Consider the following 24,072-nt stretch of genomic DNA (forward strand, 5'->3'; position numbering starts at 1 on the left):
AACACAGGTCTTTCTGGTTTCGTGTCCAGCACCCTTATCATCATGCACCATGCCATGATGCCTCTTGATTTCATTATTATTACCATGTTTAAAAAACAGCAACAACAACAACAACAACAACAACAAAAAACCCCAAAAACCCAACCACCTCACCATGGTTCTTTATTGCCTACTTCGGACTCTGGCCTGGGATTCAAGGCTTTTCACAGACTTATCTCAGTTTCCTTCCTCTGTCTCACACTCCTCTCCTTCACATTGCTATCCTGCAGCGGACCCTTCTGATTATGCCAGTCTACATATCTAGAACACCTTTGCTCCCATTTTTACTTGTAGAAATCCTACATGTCTTTGAATACCCATCTGCTTCTCCTTCCTCCACAAATTTCCTCTAGTTTTCCTAGTGAGAAATGATCTTTCTGCCCTTGGAATTCTTTTAAAAATTGTCATCATATGCACTTACCACATTCTATTTTGTATTAGGCTTATTTATGTATATGTCTCGATAGGGGTGTGCTAGTGTTTAACAACCCGCTCCTCAAGGGGGAAAAAAAAAGGAGGTGCATGAAACATTTTAAGCTTAATCTGCTTTATTTACATTTTCTCTATCACTTTCTCAAATTTAGACAATCAATAAAACAATAAATCGATCCCTGATTTGTAAGGTTTGCCAATTTCTGAGGGGCAGCTAAGAGGCACAATGGATAGAACACCACCTCTGGAGTCAGGAGAGCCTGAGTTCAAATTTGACCTCAGACACTTGACACTTATTAGCTGTGTAACCCCTGGGCAGGTCACTTAACCCCGATTACCTTGCAAAAAAAAAAATACTTCCCCTGAAGATTTAATAATAGGCTTTAGAGAGCCAGTTGAGCTGACTCCAGCACATTCCTGCTCCCCTAGAAGAGTGTAAACTTTTTGAGGGCAGGGACTATATCTTACCTATCTTCCTATCTCCCTCAGTGACTGGGGATAGTATTCTGGATTTAGGTCTTCTTCAATAAATGTTTGTTACGGGGCAGCTAGGCAGTGTAGCACCGGCCCTGGAGTCAGGAGGACCTGAATTCAAATGTGGCCTCAGACACGTAACACTCACTAGCTGTGTGACTCTGGGCAAGTCACTTAACCCCAATTGCCTTAGCAAAAAAATAAATAAATAAATGTTTGTCATATTTAAGTTGTCCCTTTAGAGGGAGGGACCATCTGTTGTATTTTTATATGCTATAGGACCTAGCATAGTGTTGAATAGAAGTTCAAGAAACACTTATTGCCTAAAAATATCTTAAAAACAAAGTTTTTGATCATATCACTAACCCAGTCAGAAATCATCATTGGTCTTTTGTTGCCTATACAATAAACTTCTAACCCTTTAGCCCATTCAAGGTTCTCCCTAGGATGATTTTAACCTACCTTTTTTTTTTCCAGTCTCTCTCCTGTATTATTATTTATTCTACCCCAGACATATCCCAAGCAATTCCACATCCATGTCTCGGTTCATGCCTTTTTCTCTGCCCAGAGTCCCTCTTCTCCCCCACCCCATTAACCATCCATCAAGGCCCAGTTCAAATGGTACCTCTTCCATGAAGCCTTCCCTGATCTTTCTCTTCATCTGAATTCCCATAAGGCTTTGCTTAAACCTATCTTGTGTCACTTTTCTGAATTCTACCTTTTATTACACTTCTTCAAATTCATGTCTTCTTTCTCCTAATGGATCATAAGCTCTTTGAGGACAGGCATTATTATTCATTTTTGGACTTTTCATAGGTGCTTTACACATTATAGCTGCAATAGACATTTAATGAAATATCGAAATATTTAAGGAAATAATGAAATATATTCCAAGGCTTTAAATTGAATAGCATTTATTTCATTCACAAAACAACGACTTCAACCAAAGGTATAAACTTAGACAAATAATTTTAATATTAAAAATTGGTCTATTTTAGCTTATCTAATAATATAATTATTTTGTTCAAAAGAAAAATATAAAATATATCATTCAAAAGAAATTACTATGAAACAATAACAAAATTGCCCTTATCATTACCTTTATTAAACTTCCAAATGTGTTACTCTACATCAGGGATGAGGAACCTGTAGCCTCCAGGCCACATGTGGCCTTCTAGGTCCTTGGATGCAGTCTTTTGACTGAGTCTAAGTTTTACAGAAAAAGTTCTTTTATTAAGGGGATTTGTTCTGTGAAGTTTGGATTCAGTCAACGGGCCGCACTTGAGGAGCTAGAGGGTCACCAGTGGCCTGGAGGTCACAGGTTCCCCGCTTCTGCTCTACACAATCACAAAATAATTATGAAAGTCAATAAATAGCTAATGAAATTTTTGAAAGATAGGATTAAATAAGCCCATCTCAATTGCCCTCTGAAATTTTCCCCTAGTTCCTCCAGTCAAAAATTTGCTTTCTTTCTCTGGCGCTTCTCTGGCGTGCTCTTATAAGCACCATGGTAGTTCCTGGGACATCTAGTGAGGTTTGAAAAAAATTTTTTTTAATCTGATTACAAAAATAAGGAGACAACATCAGAATCACATGCTTGAAGTTATCAAAATAGTTTACTTCTATTGGAACTGAATTATAGAAAGGAACAGTAGTTATTTAATCAGTACTCCTAGAGGACCTAGCGCTTTCATAGCTAACTCTAACGTCTCTTGAACCTTGGCATTATTTTCAATTATCAGGGAAGCATTTCTCTTCGTGGGCTCTGGCTTCTGTTCTTGTTCACTGGGGAGGAGGGTAGAGGTGTTGAACAGGATTCGAGGCTCCCCTAAGATGCCAACTCTGTGTGGAAAGAACGATTGTTATAAGTAGGCTGAAACTGCATAGCAGAGGACTGAGGTTTCAACACCAAAAATAATCCCCATTTCAGTAAACCACTGCAATTCACTTGCAGAGAGGCTCAAAACAAGATCAAGCCACAAGAATTTTTACTAGAATTTCCCACATTTCCTAGTATTATCGTAAGGATACATATAACATCATTTTAAATAGTTTGGAATCTGAGGAAGCACCATGTATATTGGGAGCAGTATTACGGGGATACAGTGGAGTAGTGATCATATCCGTTCAGTCACTCCTCACCTTACTACTGACCCACTCATCTGACTTCTCCAGAATAGATATTCCTTCTCCTTGCTTGGATTGTAATATTAAAGTGGATGGAAGGGAAGCAGCTAGGTGGCACAGCGGATAGAGCATTGGGTCCGGAGTCAGGAAGATCCATCTTCCTGAGTTCAAATCTGGCCTCAGACACTTAGTAGCTGTGTGACCCTGGGCAAGTCACTTAACTGTGTTTGCCTCAGTTTCCTTATGTGTAAAATGAGTTGAAGAAGGAAATGGCAAACTACTCCAGTATCTTTGCCAAGAAAACCCCGAGAGGGTCATGAAGAATTGGAAATGACTCAACAACAACAACAACAGTCTTCTGTCTTTTTGCTAGCTCAAGCTTTCCCCTCTCCAGTTCCATGGGTCTTCTTCACAGCTCATCAGAAGCTGGGCTCTTCTTCTGGTCAGTGAACTGATTTTTAGCATGGTCTGTCATCATTCTTCATCCTATTTTGTTGCTTCCTCGCTGATTTACTCAAGGGACTAATGTGTACCCCATAAAGGGACCACCTGGCATGGCTAAATTTTTACAGTTAGTTTAAAATCCAGTTATTCTGCCCTTTTTCTAGGATCCCCTCTGTGAAAGGTCAACTGCTTTACATGTGCACTAGGAGATGAATTCCAACTTTTCATCAAAACTTTTTGTCTTCACCCTGATGTCTTTGTTGTTGTTCAGTTGTTTTCAGTCATGTCTGACTCTTCATGACCCCATTTGGGATTTTCTTGGCAAAGATACTAGAGTGGTTTTGCCATTTCCTTCTCCAGCTCATTTTACAGATGAGGAAATGGAGGCAAACAAAGTTAAGTGACTTGCCCAGGATCACAGAGCTAGTTAAGTGTCTAAGGCCGGATTTGAACTCAGGGAGATGAGTCTTCCTGACTCCAAGCCTGGCACTCTATCCACCGCACCACCTAGGTGCTCTGCAAATTTCCTTCAGGCTAATGAATTCAGGGTGACAAGTATGACTATGTGTACTATAAAGTTCTTGCCTGATCTTCTTGGTTGGCAAATTTTCTGCTCCTCAGTCCTCAAACAACATTGTTTTGCAGCTCTCTGGTGCACTTATCACATAATGATTTTGTTTTCTAGTTAACTGCACTGATGTCTTAACCTCTTACTAAACAGGAAGTTCCATAAAGCTGGGGGCTATGTCTTATTTAAACTCCATAGCAACCCCAGCCCAGAACTCTGCAAATCAGTAGGTAATTTCTAAATGTTTCTGGAATTGGAGTTAAATGGATTGGAACAGGTGGGTATAAAGGTATAAAGGATCTAGCCACAACCACCCTGTTACTGCCTCTTTTCTTTGGTTCATTCCACATCTACCATGATTGTCACTTACACTGGCATGGCAACTGAGGCACTGCTGATCAATTCTCTTTTGTTGGATGGTTTAAATGGGACACCTGTACGGCTACTACGGGTCTTCTCAAAGAGATGCTGAGCATGCTCTTTAGGGGAAGGCAAAAGAGTAGATAAGGCTGGAGAGCGCATATGAATAGTTGTTTTTATTGCTGGACGTTTGGCCATCATCCTCCTTCAGGAAAAAAAAAATGAAGCTTCACTTTGGCTGTCCTGTTTTGTGATTTCCTTGTAAGTAGGGAAAAACTAAAAAGGCCATACCTGAACTGCACAAAAGTCATTCTTCTCTTTCCCTCACCAACTTCTTCTTCCTCCCTCCTCCTTCTTGCACTATTGAACATATTAGTACGAAACAGCCTACCTATTTCTTCATCAATCTCTCTTAGGTACTCACGTCGGAATACTACCCAAGCTACATACGTACAGAAGGTGAAGAAGGCCTATGATGAAAAAAGGACAGTCTCAACTCAAAACTGTGATAAATAAGGCCAATTATTGTACCCAGATATACCCAGAAAAAAAGTTGTGTGTGATAGAATATTCAATCATCAGCTTTCCCAATAATCTCAATGAAGTCGTGTGCAGGTAACAAGTAACACTTATTTTTGAAGTGATGTTTGCATGCATGCAGTTCGCTTGAGTGGTTGCAAAAAATAAAGTACTGAAGAAATATTTAAAATATGACTTTATGTGTCATGTCTTTCATGTTCCCCTATTACAGTTTTCCTCATATAGCAAGGGGCAGAGAGACCTGGCTCTGCATTGGTGAAGCAAGTACCCACCTTAATGAACTCACGGATCCTTAAAGTACTGAGATAAATCTGGTCAGAGGAAAAGTCCCATCAATGTGCCTTTCTTACCTCAAAGAACTTCCAGTCTTTTTGTGTATCTGAAACCTTTTCCCTGAAACACAAAGAAAAATCAATGGTTAATACCAAATGTTGTATTTTTGATACCCTGAACAAAAAAAAAAAAAAAAGATGAAGCTGGCAAATAATATCAGAAAATAATCTGAAAAATCATCATCTAAAGGACTCTTTCTTTATGAATCTTGGCCTTTTCTCTATACACTTGCATGGCCAATAAAATTGAGCTCAGAGCTTTAACTAAGATGAGGTGACCAGGGCTTTGATCCTAGGGGAATTTAGAGGGTACTGACAACACTTTCACTCCATCAGGCATAAACAACAAAGCTTAGCACCTAGTTATCAGGAATTCTTAAACAGGAAGCTACCAGATGGCAAGATGAGGCAGGTTCTCTCCTCATCTTACCCACACATTTGGAACTCACCTAGCCAGATTGAGAGAGGTCTGTCACCAGGTTGGCAGCAGGATTATGCATTTTTTTTGGTCCACAGCAGTTTTCTCCCTTTATACCCTACCTCCAGAGCAGATGGTGTCTCAGGCTCTCTACCTACCTTACCTAAACCCAAGTCATGCTTCATTTCATTCATACTGCTTGCCCCAGAGCACAGTTCCTGTTATATCTGGTCTACATTACAACCTTTAATATGTTGTCAAAAAAAGAGCATTAATATCTTCAGCGGATCTTCATTAGCTCAGACTCCCTAGCTTATTCAGATTCTGCCACCTCTTAGAGGGTTCTGATCAAAAATCAAGGGATAAACGTTACACTTAGACAAGTCTGGGTGTGGAGACGTCTCTATGCTTTGGGCACAGTAGCACAGGGTACATTTTATGAAGGAGTCAGCAGAATTGGATGATGTTGTTGGGAGGAATCAGAGATGGAGAGTTGGGGGTTAAGAGGGACAAAGAATGAGAGGTGAGGCACAGGATGTGACAGTGGTTGTGGGCCATGAAAAGAAGCAAAACTGAAAAGGGAACGTAATATTCACTTTCAGTGAAAGAAAGTGAGGCTTGAGAGAACCTTCTGTCACCTGCATTAGTCAGGAAAACTTACATTCTGTCTCTCTTAGACAGGCTTTACCCAGGAATCATTGCAAAGTCACTGTTAAAGAAAATGAAGCTATGCCTTTGTTGAATTTCACCCTGCTATCCTGCTTCCTGAAGGTCCACTGGATTCTGGCCTGGTCTCAAGGAAGCAGGTTCAGGCTACAGGCATCTGCTTGCCCTACTATAGTCCAAGGAGGCAGAGACCAGACCCAGGTCATTTAGAGACTGATCTGGGGTTGCAATCTACTCTATGTCAGGTCTGAATATCTTGTTAGGTCCAGTATCCCTGAGATAACCTTGGAGTTGCTTTGTTGGGACAATCCCTGGGTTGGCCCTGGAATTGAACCAGCATCCCCAGGAATTTCCCTGAATCCCTTGGAACCCCTTTAACCAGAAATAGTCTACTTCCTGCATTGACTTTTAAGGGTCTGAACTCATTTCCTGCCAGCCCCAAGATATAAGGCTCACCAAGGATTAAGAATGCCAAGAGAGAGCCATAATTTATAGGGCACTCTCTTCCTTATGATCTTTATTGGACCAACTTACATGGATCAAATCCCAGTCCTAAATCAAGTTTCAAGTCCTTCAGGAGAAAAAAAATTACTCTTTTTCTGGAATACACACACACACACACACACACACACACACACACACACACACGCACACACGTGTGTGTGTATATATGTATAGATGTTTATATATACACACACACATAAACACATATATACATACATATATATGGACAGAGAGAGAGCAAGCGAGAACACATAAGAATTCTCTGGAGTAGCCGATAATCAGAATTTCTTCAGTGCAGCCAAAAACTACTCCCCGACCAGGGCTCTTGTGTGGCATTTCAGCACTTCCACTTCCTCTGCCAGCTGAAACCAGAGCCCACAGGGACAAGCACGTAAAATGTAGGGGGTGGGGTGGGGTGGAGAGGACTTGAAGAGGAAAGGGGGAGGGAGGAAGGGCAAGGGTGGAGGGGTGGGTGGCACAGGAGAAACAAATCAAACCATGTTTTAGGAAAGCAATGTCCACTTGTATTCTGGGAACCAGTTTAGAGCAGCCCTTATTTTAGATGACCTAGTTTTGCCCATTCCCAAAGCATGTGGAGCAGCATAGGCATCTGTTTAAGGCCTGGAAACAATGACAGTAACAGCAGAGAAGAAAACAACTTCCTTTAAAAAAAAAAAAAACAAAAACAAAAACAAAAAAAGCCTGGGGACACACAAACCTCTCATTCTTATCTCTCTGTCTCTCTTTCCCCCTTACCCATCTCTCTTTTCTCTCACACATTCTTCTTCCCTTCCTCCTTTTCTCTCTCCTCTCCTCCCTCCATCTCTCCATAAAGTTACACACTTCTTTTTATCTAGTGCTTAGATAAATAAGTAATCTCTTTCCTCTTAAGGCTCTTAAACTTTGCACTGTCCTTCACACAGACCCAGGATAAGGAGAGTACCCAGGAAGTACTATGGTTTCAACCTCATCAATTTCAAACAAGGTTCATAAAAAACTACATTTCCTACTTGAGATCAGAACCTAAAAGCAGCTGAACACAGAAAGTCTGGCTGGTAGCAAAATTGTAAATAGGAATTAAGTTCCTTAGGTTTCAGTGCTATTTGTTATTGAAAATTCTGTTTAATGAGTCCTTTGTCCTTTATCAGACCCTTATCCACAAACATCTTTATTTATTTAGGACCATTCTGAGGACAGTGTAGGGTCAGGACACCCATCTGTAAGAAATTCAGGGCCTAGCCCAGTCTCCCTATTTCCCAATCTCTCTTTCCAGCCTTCTGTCCCAGAACAACAATTCTATTCAGATGAAATCAGCTTAAATTGAACATCACAGACAATAAGGGGTAATTTGATGTTTGTTTTTTTTGTTTTTTAAAGCACCAGTCATCCATGTTCCTCCTAACCTGATGCCACAGCATCATGAAGGGGTGGTACACAGGGTATGGTCCATACAGATTTGGGTCATTTGTTCTTTAGGGCTGACCTGACAAGGCTACACATATTATGGAGTAATTTTCTAATTCTGCTAGGAAAACACAAATACATATTTCTTTAAAAACAACACATAAAGAAATCATAAAAACCTCTGTGAAACCAAGAATTCAAAGCTTTGCAACTAGAAAAGTCAGACCCTCCTAGTTCTAGAAAGAGATGAAAGCACAAAATTAACACCCCCAAAATTGCTAGTTTCAACTGAAATTTCTGTGAAATCTCGAATTCAGCCTCAAGAAAAGATGAATAATAGCAAAAGTAGGTCCAGCCCAACATTAAAATTATGTCTATTAGAAAGGGAGAAAAGTCAGAAGATACGATTGAAAAAGCACTGCTAAGGATGTTAGCTTATTCACTTCATGTGAAAGTTGAATTAATAATAATATACTGACATCAGCTAATTACATGGAGGGAGACACCATTGTATGGCTGCTACTCTTTCTAAGAAGTGAGCTGGTCTCTAGGAAGTAGGAACATCAAGTACTATGGGAAGTGGTGTCCTCTAAATAACGGGACTCCCCAGGCTGGTAATTCTATCAACAATGAGCTACCTCTAACAATCTGGGCCAACATATGAGAGGAAAAGTGAATAAGAATGAATGAGCAAAGCCCAAAGAGAATTTAGGGGAATGACTAAAAAAGTCATTAAACTTTAAGTTATGAATTGATTTAAGTGAATAAATATTTACTAAACAAGTTTATTTGGCTGTGTTGAAATGTTAAAATTTCAATAAAACATTTTGGTTAAGGAAAAAAAAAAAACACAGTATGAGTACATGGAATTAACTACATATAGCCTTAGATTCTACAATGTGGAGGTTACTGAGAGGAATGGAGGCCTAAAAATAGCTCTGGAACTGGAGTCAGAAGAAGACCTGAGTTTGAATTCTGCTGACACTATTTACTACTTGTATGATGTGGCGCAACTCAGTTATCCTCTGGACCTCAGTTTATCTGTAAAATGAAAACAGTTTATCTGCTGGACTAGAATGATGTCTAAGGACTCCTAGGACACTAAAATTCCATAACTACTTAATTTTTTAAAATGTATTTACTTACTTTCCACAGGCCATGTGATGCTTGTCAGGCATACCCAAACCTAAAACAAGGGTACAATATTTCTGGGCAAGGTATTTCTGTGACTCTTGTAACCTCTCAATAACTAACTTCATCTCTTTTTTCTCTATATGGCTCCTGAAAAAAACAAACAAACAAGTTATAGTTAAAACTCGCTAATTGATAAGAATTGCAGCAAGTCTGAAAGATCAATCTGAATTAGAGTAAAGCCCAAGTTGTAGGCTTTTTTGAAAGAAATACAGTTTTCCAGTGTTTAAATAACTCCATATAATAATAATTGTAATGATATAACACTTTAGGGATTGCAAGGCACTTTCATCACAATAACCTTGCATGGCAGGTGTTACAAATATTATCATAGATTCTTACCGAGGAAAGTCTGTCAATAAACATTTATTAAATGTTACTGGTTCTGTGCTGAGAGCTAGGATACAGAAAGAGGCAAAAGATAGCCCCCGATCTTAAAGAGCTCACAATCTAATGGGGGAGACAAGGAAACAAAAATATACAAAGCCAGCTATACAAAGGATAAACAGGAAATGATTCAAAGAGGAAAGGTACTAGAATTAAAAGGAGTTGGGAAAAGTTTCCTGTAAAAGATGAGATTTTGTTGTTGTTTTTCCTTCATTCTCCAAGAGGACCAATGACATCTGGAGGGTGATGTCTTGACTTGAAAGTGAATTGGATTTAAGTGAGTCATTAGCCTCACTCTCTCCTCCAGAGTCATTGGGGTCCAGTGGCAAGACATAGTGAAGACAACTGGTGATGGCCCATGATGCAGTGGGAGACCTTGGCCTTTTTAAGGTAAGGTCTTTCCAGGGTCACAGTTTGAATGAGGGAATACCCATTCAGTGACTAAAGGCTAGGTGAAAAATGAGACAAAAGATGGCCTAGTTTGCCTTCAATAAATATGGGAGGGAAAGGTCCTCGGAGTTTCTGGCCAGAACAGAAAATTGCTATTTGCACTCATTCTGAGTCATCAAAACCCAATGAGCAAGTGAGGTTTAGGCTGGGACCTAATTGGTCAATTAGTGAAAGCCAGAGTGATTTGGGTTTAAAGGCATAGTTTTAGTTGGGGCTTTAGTTGGCAATCTATGGAAGGAGACAAGGTGGAATGGAATGACTCATGCATGTAGGATTAGGTTGGATAAGGAGTAAAGCCACCTCTTCATGTGAGAAAGGGGTAAAGGTGGAGATAGCGACAGAAGACATATGAGTGATATGAGATGAGGAAGAGGGGAGAAGAGGCAGCTCATGAAAAAGGGTCTCAATTTTTTTTTCTGAAAAATGTGAAGCCACGGGAGGCTTGAGGAGGAATGAGAAGTTTTCAAAGAGCTGCTGTGAAAAGCAGGCTAGTGAGTTGATGAGGAAGGCGTACAGCAGGATTGTCTTGTAGCTGTGAGGCCCAGCTGAGGTGGTGTCACATAATCAGAACAGTTGAGTAATGTTCTCTGCCTTCATTCAGCAGCACGTGTAGGACGTGCGCAGTGGGAGTCATCCAAAACTGAGGCTTAGCAGGACACAATTATCTAAATGATAAGGCGGCTAGAGGCTCAGGGAAAGAGGATAACACAGAATCGAACTGGTTCACCAAGGGATCAGGATGTGGAAGAGAGGAGAGGATGGCTAGTTCCAGGGAGATGGACCGGGAGAGAACTGAGAGGTCACAGTGTGGACAAAGAGTAGGGCTTGGTAACGGAAGCCAGAGGGAGAGTGGAAAACCACAGATTATGGTTCAATAAGGGGATTTCATAATTCTTGAATATAAAGGTTGTACATTTGTGGGAGATAGTAAGATCAAAAGTGTGATTGTGGAAGTGAGTAGGCTGAGGAAGTCAGTGGTTACAATGCTGTAGAGTCAGTATGTACGTAGAAGCCCCCTATTATGAGGGCAGGAGTTGGGGAGGAGAGAAAAACAGAGGGGAGGGACCCGGAGGTCTGCAGACAAAAGTTTTTATGCTCTATGTGAACTCATTGTTATGTAAGGGCAGCTCTCACATTATCTTACATCACTTACAGTAATTTATTTAACCAGTACCATTCTATCTGCATGAAGAGCCTCTGCTGCTGAAACCCTTCCAGCCCCTTCATAACCCCATCCTCTTCTATCCCTATGGCTCTCAAGGTCAGGGAGCTCAGGAGTTAGGGCTCTGAAAGAGGTGGGCCTCTTTGGGTCACTTTGAAGGCTCAGCTATATTATAGGTTAAACAAGACTCTAATGGGTTAGTCAGAAAACTGAAATGTGATTTATACTGTTGTTTCTAAGGGAAAACAAGCTCCAAATAACTACTTCAAAAATGAATTTTTGGAACACCATCCATTTGCAAGGTGGGGGTTGTCTATACTATTATCGCCTAAAGAGCAGCAGTATTTAAAATTTTCATAATATTGGAAGCCTTGCAGACATTTTACAAATGTCCACTCTTACTTCTAACTGTACCACTGTTGAATGCTGAAAGTGTTGCCTCATTTTTGACAGTTAGAAAATTTTAAGCCAGTGCAGGGTGGAGAGGAGAGGAAACTGTAGATACAACCTGGGGTCAGCCATTTACCATAATTACACTTTTTGATTTGCACATATCTTGGACCACACTTAGATGGTGATATAGTGAGATACATTTACTACAAGTGCAGTAGTTTAATATTATCAAAATTTAATGCAAAACATAATTAGTTATACTGTACATCAGGGATTTTTAACCTCTTCTGAGCAGTGGGCCCCAGTGGCAATCTGGTAAAGCCCATAGATCCTTCTCAGAATAATATTTTTTAATGAATAAAATACAGAAGGATCACAAAAGAAACCAATTTTGCTGAAATGGTTATCAAAATTTTTTTAAATGTTCATGGACCCCAGGTTGAGAACAATAGATCCCAGGTTAAGAACCATTGCTTACATCAAAGGCAAAAGGTTTTAATAAAAATCAGAAAATTTGTTAGTTGCTGAAATAAATGTATTAATTTAAGAAGTGCAACTAATATGGGGCAGCTAGGTGGCACAGTGGATAGAGCACTGGCCCTGGATTCAGGAGGACCTGAGTTCAAATCCGGCCTCAGACACATAACACTTACTAACTGTGTGACCCTGGGCAAGTCACTTAACCCCATTGCCTACCCAAAAACAAAACAAACAAACAAACAAACAAAAAGAAGTGCAACAAATAAATGATCACTGATGCTATCCATAATCTTTAAGCAATCATGGGGAAAGGAAGAGGTCTCAGAGGAGGGGAGATGAACAAATGTTATCATTTTTAAAAGAGTGAGAGGCAATGTAGATTCATGAAACTACGGGGCACTGAGTTTGTGGTTGATTCTTGATAAAACTAGAATTGGTGATTTGTGAAGAAGTGGTGATCATTAAGAGTCAAAATGGGTTCATTAAGAGCAAATCATGTGAGACTCAGCTAATTCATCTTTATGAGGTCACTAAGTTGGACAGATCAGAAAATGCTATGGAGATTTTATTTTATTACATTATTATACCATACATACATAATATTTTGTATTACATTGAGATTTCAGTAAGGCATGTGACAAAGACATCTCTCATGATATCCTTGTGAATAGGATGAAGAACTATGGGCTGGATCAAAGTATGGTCAGGTGAATTCATAGCTGGTCCAGCAATCTGAATGTCAACCAATGATGATCTCTAGGCAAGGCTCCTGGGGCATGCTAGTTTTTTGGTGTGGTTTTGCTCAACATTTTTATCAATTACTTGTATGCAAATCATATTCAGTGTAGGAAGGTACCCCAGAAGCCCTCAGTTTACAGATGAGGAAATCAAGGGCCAGAGTGCAAAGGACTTGTCCAGCATCAGGTAAGATATTAAGTACAAGATTTGAACTAGGTCCTCTGCACCCAAATATAGTACTCTTTCTACTATATCACGATACTTCTAATCCAATCCTTTCATTTTATAGGTAAGGAAACTGAGGCCTGAGACATTAAATGATTTGCCCAAGGTCACTTAGGTAGTGATTAAGCCAATAATTCAAACCCAGGGTCCTCTGACTCCTAAACCCAGTATATACATTAAGTCATACTGCCAGCATTATTAAATCTTGGGATGACACAAAACAGGTAGGGACAACTAATGAGAGATACCAAAGCCAACACCCACCAAACATTTCAGCAGCATGGACATATGGAACAAATCTAACAAGATGAAATTCAATAGGGATAAGTGCAATCTGGGCACTTTTGCTAAAAAATTAGTTGATAAGTATTAGACAAGTGAAATGTGGCTCAATAGTAGCTCGTGTGAAAAAGAAGCCACTTTAGTTGATTATTAGTCCAATACAATCAGTGTGATGTGAGTATCAAAAAAACTAATTTGAGCTTTGACTTCATGAATAAAACCAGAGTATAAATCAGGCCTGCATAACCAGGCTGCTTATGGCCCTCGGGCCACTTGCATCAAGCCAAACGACTTCAGGAGGCACTCGAAAAATATAGAGGAAAACACCCTTTGTATGTAGAGGAAATCCTTTGGCATGTTGCACATTGCCAGCAGGCTGCAGGTTGTGCAGGCCTGGTATAGCTCAAGGGCGATAATACTGTCCAACTCTTCTCTTTGCTGGTCAAAGAGACCAACATTGGTTGGTCACAGAATTGTGTTTAGTTCTAGGTGTCACATTTCAAGAGAGGCATCGACAAACTCAAGCATATCAAGAGGAGGGGTTCTAGGGTGATAAAGGGACTCATAACCATCCCATGTGAAGCATGACTACAAGACTCGGAAATATGTAGCTTAGAGGAGAGATGTCATTAGGGATATGATGGGACATAATAACCATATGCAAACATTGGCAAAGTTGATAAAGAAGAGGGATTAAACTTGTTTTGTGACATTCAGAAACCAGAGTTAGGATCAATGAGTAGACATGAGGATATGATGTTCTTAGTTCTCAGCATTGAGGAAAGTCTAAAAACATTCCTCATTGTCACTTAATAAGATACTTGAGTCCCTTATCACTCAAAAGGGTAAACACAGTCTATTTGTCTGCTTGTCAAGAGTGGTGTAGAGGGAATTTTTGCATCAAGGAGGGGGATGGACTAGATCAGAGGTTCTTAAGCTTTTTTTTGTCATGGACCTCTCTGGCAGTCTGGGGAAGCCTATGAACCCCTATGTTTTTTTTTCAGGCAGTTGGGGTTAAGTGACTTGCTTAGGGTCACACAGCTAGTAAGTGTCAAGTATTTGGTCTGAGGCCAGATTTGAACTCAGGCCCTCCTGATTCCAGGGCCAGTGTTCTCTCCACTGCGCCACCTAGCTGCCCCCTGAACCCCTACATTTTGAAAAGCATAAAATAAAATACATAGGATTATAAAGGAAACCAATTACAGTGAAATGCAGTTATCAAAATATTTTTTTAGAAAACCAAGTTCCCAGACCAACCCCTGGTTAAGAATCTCTGAAAAGACTAAGTTCTCAAACCTGTGATCAAAGTCTACTTATCAATATCTATTTCAAAATGAGCCTTATAAAGAATTTTTACAACCAGTCTCTCTGATAAGGGCCTCATTTCTAAAATATATAGAGAATTAAGTCAAATTTATAAGAATACAAGTCATTCCCCAATTGATAAATGGTCAAAGGATATGAACGGACAGTTCTCAGATGAAGAAATTAAAGCCATCTACAGTCATAAAAATGCTCTAAATCACTATTGATTAGAGAAATGCAAATCAAAACAACTCTGAGGTACCACATCACACCTATCAGATTGGCCAAGATGACAAAACAGGAAAATGATAAATGTTGGAGAAGATGTGGGAAAATTGGAACACTAATGCATTGTTGGTGGAGTTGTGAAATGATCCAACCATTTTGGAGAGTAATCTGGAACTATGGCCAAAGGGCTATCAAAATATGCATATCCTTTGACCCAGCAATAACACTTCTAGGGCTATATCCCAAAGAGATCATACAAATGGGAAAAGGACCCACATGTACAAAAATATTCATAGCAGCTCTTTTTGTGGTGGCAAAGAACTGGAAATTGAGGGGATGCCCATCAATTGGGGAATGACTGAACAAGTTGTGTTATATGAATGTAATTGGATACTATTGTGCTATAAGAAAAGATGAACAGGCAGACTTCAGAAAAACCTGAAAAGACTTGTATGATCTGATGCTGAGTGAAGTGAGCAGAACCACGAGAACGTTGTACACAATAACAGCCACATTGTGTAATGACTAATATTGATAAACTTAACCTTTCCCAGCAATACAAGGATCTAAGACATCTCCAGAGGCCTCATGATGGAAAATGCTATCCACATCCAAAGAAAGAACTATGGAATTTGAATTGCTATTTTTTTTTCTCTTCTGTTGAGTTTTGTTTCCTCTTTCTGATGGTTCCTCCTATTGGTTTTAATTTTTACTTACAACATCACTAATGTGAAAATATGTTAAATAGGAATGTAAAGTATAGCCTATATCAGATTGTGCACCATCTTGGGGAGGGGGGTGGGGAGGAAGGGGGAGAAAAATTTTTAACTCAAAAGCATATGGAAGTGATTATTGATAAATAAAAATAAATTAATATAAAAATTTAAAAATGTGCCTTATTTCTCTGAAGACAACCAAAATATTCAACTCAACAGTAACAGCACACTGGCTGGCTTTAGCTCTTCTTTATGGGGCAATTCTATTGGTTATACTATCTGTATTGGTTATTTGAAGTTTTTAATCTCTAGTTTTAACTATATTGACATGAAATATAACCCCCAAATGAGTTGCATATTTGAAAGACTTTAATTGTAGCTGCATCCATGAAATATTTATTCATCTGGTCCTTTACAAACCTGTTCTCAGTCCTTAATGGGCACATAAGAGTTTTGCATTGTCAAAGTACTTTTCATCTAGGAAATAAGTACAGCTAAGACTCTGAGGACATGAACATACTCAGTCCAGGTTTACTGACAAGGTAGCTTAGGCATATGGAAAGTTCCAATGGTTTGCCAAAGGTCACAGGGCACATCAGTGGAATTGCTGGCTTTAGTTCTCCTGGTTCAAAATATTTTAACTCAGGGAACACAACACTAAGCATGCTGCTGAAAGTGGTCGTTGGTTTGGTATTAAGTATCCTGAGAAGCAGCAAATTTTTTTTGGCCCAGAATGTTATTTTTTTGGTATGACCATTCACCTTTAGGATCTTGGCGGGCTTTTTATGCAGCTCACAAATCCTTTTGGAAGAGATGTCTGAATGTGGTTGCTTGAAAAAAGAAAACCAAACAGACAAATAAATCCCAGTGGACTCAGGGCAGTATTGTTTGTTGACAAAGTGGCCCTCTCAATTATTTACTGTCTTAAGACTCACATGATTCCTCCATGTTGTAAGTTGACCTATCATATACCACATTTAGAACTTTTATAATATTAGCACTCTCCATGTTATACGAAGTTTAATTTGGGACAATAACAAAGGAAATAACTAGGAAGCAATAGATTGATTCCTACTTACGCCATGTAGCTTTTGGGCTTCTTTTCCAGTGAAAGTTTTTCCAGATAATGAGATAAGTAGTATAACAGTGCCATGAGGAACTCGTCAAGATTCTTATTCCTACAGAGAAATACAAAAATAGTCACTGTCAACCATTTCAGGTATAAGAATTCCTAACAACAAAACACAAAGCTAGTGAACGACGTGGATGCAATGTGGATGAAAAATACAGACACAAAAAGAAACCCACATGATCAGCTCTACTTTTAGTACAGACTGATATCAGTCTGTAAAGTAGACTTTATGGGTGAAATGACTTGGGTAGACTTACATAGCTAGTAAGTATTGGAGGTTTGAACCCAGGTCTTCCTAACTCCAGGTCCAGCACTCTATCATCTGTTACACTGTTGTGCCTCTGTGACTAATTTAACTTTTAAAATCCTATATTCCATAATGATTGACAAGATAAGACTTATAAAGCAAAACATTTTTGAGAGAAGGTATCACATGCTATTATTTGTCATCTCCCTCATTAGTCTTTAACCATAAGGCAACTTAGCCCACAACCTCCAATATAACCTTTCTCAGATTGTTTATTTTTCTTCCCTTGACTGAATGTCAAATTTGTATCCTGTCACATAGTTCCCAGACCATTCCAACCATTTTGCCATATACAGGAATTAAAGATGTATATGTTGAGCTGTTCAATGGACTAGGCAAGAACAAAGAAATACAAAATTCATATTTATTAAAACAGATGTAGGATCATAGATTGGGATCAGAAGGAAACTTAGATAGAGGTTATCAAGTCCAACCCTTTTATCACATAGAAGAGGAAACTGAGGACATACCCAGGGTCACATAGCTAGTGAGGTAGGATTTGAATCCAGGTCTGCATACCATATGAATGGGATTAATACATGAACACCAAAGCAAGATTGTATTTGGCAAACAATTCCACTAAGGCCTTGGTGGCACAGCTAGAAATTCTAGGGAGCAAAGAACAATTTCCCAAATGGACCAAATGAATAGCCTTCAACCATACTGCAACTGGGGAGAGTGTTTTTCAAATACAATTTCCTGAATTTCAAATACCTGAAAAGTATTTATGCTATGGAGAGAGAAAAAGGAGATAGCTAGCAGGGATTACAATACTAATATTCATATTTATTTATCACTTTAAGGTTAACTAAGATGTTTTCCTCTAAACAACCCTATGGGGTAGAGAATACAAACATCACTATTTAAGAGAAAAGGAAAATGAGGCTCATAGAGATTCACGTATTACATAGCTCTTAAGTGTTGGAGCCAGAATTCAACTCTAGCTCCAGTGATTTTTTTACAGTTTTTTTTTAAGGCAATGAGGTTAAGTGACTTGCCCAGGATCACATAACTGGTAAGTGTCTGAGGCCGCATTTGACCTCAGGTCCTCCTCACTCTAGGGCTGGTGCTCCTAGCTGCCCCAAGCTCTACTGAATTCAAGCAGAACCATCTTTTCATAGCATTAAGCTGCTTTGTCCTCTGTTGTCCATTGCTTTGTCCTATTAACCATGATTTCAGTTATGTTGTGGGAGGTTGGGGGTGATGGGGAGTTGTCAGTAAGGAACATTTTCTGAGGTTAAATGTAAATACAAATTACATTTAAAAGGACCCTTAAATAAACTTTTTATTGTGCAGTCATCAGACAAGTTAGAGATGCCTGATCCTCACTTTTAGCAAGTGGCACTCTCTCTCTCTTTCTCTCTCTCTCTCTCTCTCTCTCTCTCTCTCTCTGTCTCTCTCTCTCTGTCTCTCTCTCTCTCTCTCTTTCTCTAAGGTTTTAGCAGAAGTGAGCATTATATGTAAAAAGAATCTTTCACGGAGCTTTTCCAACATATTCTAACATTCTGTAAATTATACAGGGCCCAAATTATAAGGAGGCAGTAGCCCACCATATATGTAGCAACAGGCACACATACTGTAAAGGCCCCTCTCCCTCCAGAAATCATAGGATCGCAGATTTAGATTTGGAAGTTGTTGAGAGTCCAATCTCTTCATCAAACATCATTCCTCTTTCAAGGAACCTTGCCATCACTTATCAATATAGGTTATTGCAGACATCACCACATACCTCATGAATGCTGTAAAAGAATAGATATGCTGCATTTCAGTATCTTGTAATAAAAACAAGGCAACATCTGAAAATGAAGAGAAGAAAAGCTGAAGAATCAGCAAAAAGTTGTGTCCCAGGTAACAATAGCAAAGAGGACAGATAAAAAGATGTTGACTCACATTTAGCATCATCCAGAGTAACCTTGTCATTCTTTGACTTTTTATCAATTCCTTTGGTTGATTTCTCATCTCTTTTAGAAAATCTCTTCTCAGACAACCTAATAATGTGCAGTGTAAATAATTAGAAATGTTTTAGCTGTATTGAGACTCTGCTGGACAAAATACATAGGCATGAGTACATAGTAATTAGGGTTGTTTGTGCGTGTGTGTGTGTGTGTGTGTGTGTGTGTGTGTGTGTGCAGTTAGCTTCATAAAGATTCAACCCTGAAGGACAGCAAGGGCGATAATAGGACCAGTCGAGCTCCCAGACTTTCTCTCTATTGCATATAGGATACTCTCCTTCTTTAGGCCCTGGACCCCACATAGGTTCAGGAATCTTTGGACTGATGACAACTATTCTGTCTGGTCTCTCTGGAGATCTGGAATTATCATCATCAACATTATCCCTGTTCCTCTGTCAATTAATTACTAGAGATCAGTTAAGTATTAAATGCAACTTTTTTTTCTCAACTAAGTCCAGAGCAGAAGCGAATAGTAATAACAATATCTCACATTTATATGACCCCTTAAAATTTACAAATTACTTTCTTGATAACAACCTTGTGAGGTAGGAAGTATACATTTTATCATCCCCATTTCACAGATAGAGGCTCAGAGACAAGTGACTTCCCCAAGATAAAACAACTAGTGTCAGAGACAGGATATGAATCCAGGTCTCCCTGACTCTAAGTCTAACGCTCAAAATTTCAATGTGCCCCTAAAAACAATGAAAATAAGCTACACAGAGTTTAGGTTACAAGGTATAGTGTTCTGATGAGTCAAGATGGGAGAGTAGAGGTATCATTCCAGCTAAACTTTCCCAATATTCTCCTTCAAGCAACTTTAAAAATAATGCATCAAATTGAATTCTGGAGTAGCATAGCCAACAAAAGTTTGGGGTGAGACATTTTTCTAACCCAAGACAACTTAGGAGATTGGCAGGAGAGGTCTATGACGTTGGGGTGGGACTGGCCTGGAGTGCACAGGAGTGTGGCAACATCAGCTGTGGACCTTGGAGGCTATGGCAGCAAGGGGATTGGACAATTGGTCAGAAAGAGATTACAGGGATCTCCTCTGTGGACATGGGTCAAAGGACTGGGTGCCTCTTGGAAACTCCATTACCCAGTTCTGGGTTGCAATTCGAGGGTAGAGATGATGAGTGCCTGCAGTCACAAGGGAGAAAGGTCCCTTCCCAGGTAAAGCAGTGCCCATACCTCCCAGGATCACACCATCTTAGAAGCACCCAAAACTTACAGGTCCCCAGAATTAGCTGTGAAAATAGCAGGACAAAAAAAGCCTGAAGCTTGGAACAGTATCACACCTCCCCACCCTGAGATGAGCAGAGCCCAGCCCTAACACAAAGTTCAAAGTCTAGAAATTGGTTGAAAAATGAGCAAATAATGAAGAAAGAACCTGACTGTGAAAATCTACTATAGTGATGAGGAAGCTCAAGACTCAAACTCAAAAGAAGACAATGACATGAAAACACCTACAAGCATATACAAGCCTCAGAGCAAAAAATGGGGGCAGCTAGGTGGTACGGTGGATAGAGCTCTGGCCTTGGAGTCAGGAGGACCTGAGTTCAAATTCAGTCTCAGACACTTGGCACTTATTAGCTGTGTGACCCTGGGCAAGTCACTTAAGCCCATTGCCGAGCAAAAAAAAAAAAAAAAAAGGAAAAAAAAAATGCAGATTGTTGGGTTGCAAATTGCAACCCAACAAGAATTCCTAGAAGATTTTTTTTTAAGGGCAGGGGCAGCTAGGTGGTGCACTGGATAGAGCTCTGGCCCTGGTGTCAGGAGGACCTGAGTTCAAATATGGCCTCAGGCCCTTGACACTTACTAGCTGTGTGACCCTGGGCAAGTCACTTAACCCCATTGCCTAGCAAAAAACAAACAAAAAACAAACAAATAAATAAAAAGGGCAAAAAATGATTTTAAAAATCAAATAAGAGTAGTAGAGGAAAATTCGGAAAAGAAATTTGAGTAATGCAGGAAAATTATGAAAAGATAATTAACAACTTGGTAAAAGAGGCACAAAAAATAATGAAAATAACTTTTTAAAAAGCAGAATTGGCCAAGAGGGAAAAAAGGTACAAAACCACCTTGAAGAAGGTAATTCCTTCAAAATGAGTAGCAGTAAGCGAGTTAAGGTAGGATGGGAAAAAAAATTACCTGTCAAATCTATAGATAAGGGAAAAGTTTTTGAGTGAACAAGAGATAGAGAAGATCATGCATAGTAAAATGGATAATTATGGTTATATAACTTTTAAAAGTTTTTGCAATACAAAATCAATGCAGACAAAATTAGAAAGAAAGCAGGAAAGTGGGGAAACTTGTTTACAGCAAGTTTCTCTGATAAAGGTCCCATTTCTCAAGTATATAGGGAACTGAGTCAAATTTATAAAAATAAGAGCCATTCCCCAATTGATAAATGGTTAAAGAAATGAACAAGCAGTTTTCATATGAAAAAAATCAAAGTTATCAATAGTCATATAAAAATGCTCTAAATTCCTCTAAAATTGCTCTAATATTCTAATTGGAATATTAGAGAAATAGAAATTCGTGATTGTTGTCCTTTGTACTTAAAGAGCACCAAAATGACATCACCAGGTCAGGATCAATGTACAACGTATCTGACTGTGATGGATCAGACCAATTCAAATTGAGAAGGCTCTACCACAGGCTGGGCAGAAATAGTCCATATGAATATTGGAATGGAGATGTCTCTAAATATGTGCATCTCATGTTTCTTCTGACCTACTGCAATTCTGCTTTGCGCATAGAGCACGGCACCACTTTTGACATGGGCATACCACGCTGGGTGGTCCTGTGCCAGTGTCTCCCATGTCTTATAATCAATTTCAAAGTTCTTCAGAGAGACCTTGAGAGTGTCCTTGTGTGGCTTCTTCTGACCTCCATATGAGAGCTTGCCTTGTTTAAGTTCTCTGTTAAATAGTCTTTTAGGCAAACAGAGGTTTGGCATTTGAACGACGTGACCAGCCAATCAGAGTTGTGCCCTGTGCAGCAGAATTTGAATGCTTGGCAGTTCAGCTTGAGAAAATGACCTCAGTGTCCAGTACCTTACCTTACCTTATCTTCAGAATCTTTCTAAGACAATTCAAGTGGATGCAATTTAGTTTCTTGGCACGGCAGCGATAGACCACCCAGGTTTTACAGTCACACAACAATGAGGTCAATACAATGGCTCTATAGACCTTTGATTTGGTAGGCAGCCTAATATCTCCTCTTCCACATTTTCCTTCAGAGACTCCGAGCTGGCTCTGGCAACGTGTGTGTCAACCTCATCATCTCTGTGTACATCCCTGGAAAGTATTACTGACAAGGTAAGTAAACTTATCCATAGCATTTAAAATTTCTCCATTTGTTGTACTTGATGATTCCATGTATGAATGCTGGCTGGTGAAGCACCTCTGTTGTCTTGGTGTTGTCAGGACAAAATTAGCACAAGCATAAAGAATGGGTCTGTACTCTGTTGCATCTCAGCCTCAGAGGCTGCATTGAGTGCACAATCATCTGCAAACAAAAAGTCATGCATGAGCTCTTCCTCCCCTTTAGTTTTGGCTTGTAGCTTTTTCAAGTTAAATGATTTACTATCAGTGCAGTAGCTGCTAAAAACATCATGCTTAAAAAGCATGGGAGCAAGCACACAGCTCTGCTTCACTCCACTGGTGACTGGCAAAGCTTGAGACTCATCCATTACCCAGAGCCATCCTGGAACTGGCATACGATACTGATGAACTCTGGGCAACCAAATTTTGTCATAATCTTCTACAAACCCTCACAATTGTCAATAAGTGACAAACATTGCGTACAGACCTCTGTTCTGCTCCTGGAATTTCTCCTGGATTTGTTGGACAGCAAACACCATGTTGACCATTTTTTGGCCCTTTCTGAAGCCACACTGCCTCTTGGGTAAATGACAATCTTCCAGATGAAGGATCAGCCTATTAAGGAGGTCTTTGACAAGCATCTTGGTAACAATGACTAAGAGAGAGGACACTTCCCCCATCTTGTCCCGCCCCAGTCCATGATTGTCTCAGGACAACCTATTTTCCTTTATAGAGCTGGACAATGGAGGCATTCTTGCATACCTGGAGGATAATCTCCTCTTGCCACATAACCTGGAAGATTTCAATCAGCTTTTGTATGAGCAATGGACTCCCTGCCTTGTAAATCTCTGCTGGAACAGAATCAGCACCAGGAGCTTTACCACACAAGAGGAACCTAATGGCATTCAAAACCTCTACATCAATTGGAAATTTGGCTAGAGAAGGATTGACTTCAACCTGGGGTTGCATGACCTGGGGTCAATGGCTTCAGCATTGATGGGTGACAGTCTGTTGTTTTTCAGTTTTTTTCCCCAATATGGCAATATTTTTCAACTGACTTTCCAGATCTGTTCTCTCTTGGGGATCCCCAAAATGCTGCCATTAGTACTATCCTGACCTGCTTGGAAAACCTGCAGTTGCCCCAGACACAAACACAATCCACTATGTACACTGAGGATCACTAGTATAAGAGTAGCCTGGAATAGGTCTCCCCTTTGGGGACAGTAGAAATCAGAGAGTCCTCATGTACGCTCTTACTTTTGACTCGGAAGTCATCAGGTAGGAGCATGAGTATGAGATCAGGGTCTCTGTCCCAGTTGGCCCTAGTGGATCTTTATGGCCATAGGGGAGAATTGCCTAATATGGCTGCCCAATGAGATTCTGCTCAGCCGTAGAGTGTGTCTTCATCAGCATGTGGAATCAGTTTGACTATTTTAAGAATACACCTTGAACAAGCCCATTTCAATGCATAAAGACATTCATATTAA

General features: G+C 39.7%; 1 protein-coding gene across 1 annotated transcript in view; it reads right to left on the reverse strand.

Moving 5' to 3' along the window:
* Positions 1–2,153: 2,153 nt before the first annotated feature.
* PPP1R36 (protein phosphatase 1 regulatory subunit 36) overlaps positions 2,154–24,072 on the reverse strand; it is a 37,378-nt gene continuing 15,459 nt past the window's right edge. The window contains exons 5-12 of the mRNA XM_027843748.1: positions 19,195–19,292; positions 19,034–19,100; positions 16,945–17,043; positions 9,455–9,589; positions 5,335–5,377; positions 4,736–4,914; positions 4,455–4,649; positions 2,154–2,787 (exon numbers count right to left, since the gene is read on the reverse strand). Of these exons, the coding sequence (XP_027699549.1) occupies positions 2,601–2,787; positions 4,455–4,649; positions 4,736–4,914; positions 5,335–5,377; positions 9,455–9,589; positions 16,945–17,043; positions 19,034–19,100; positions 19,195–19,292 (1,003 nt within the window). The 3' untranslated portion in view covers positions 2,154–2,600. The remainder of the gene's footprint in view (positions 2,788–4,454; positions 4,650–4,735; positions 4,915–5,334; positions 5,378–9,454; positions 9,590–16,944; positions 17,044–19,033; positions 19,101–19,194; positions 19,293–24,072) is intronic.

Source organism: Vombatus ursinus, unplaced genomic scaffold, assembly GCF_900497805.2.
Source record: "Vombatus ursinus unplaced genomic scaffold, bare-nosed wombat genome assembly UNPS02014926.1, whole genome shotgun sequence".
Classification (NCBI taxonomy): domain Eukaryota; kingdom Metazoa; phylum Chordata; class Mammalia; order Diprotodontia; family Vombatidae; genus Vombatus; species Vombatus ursinus.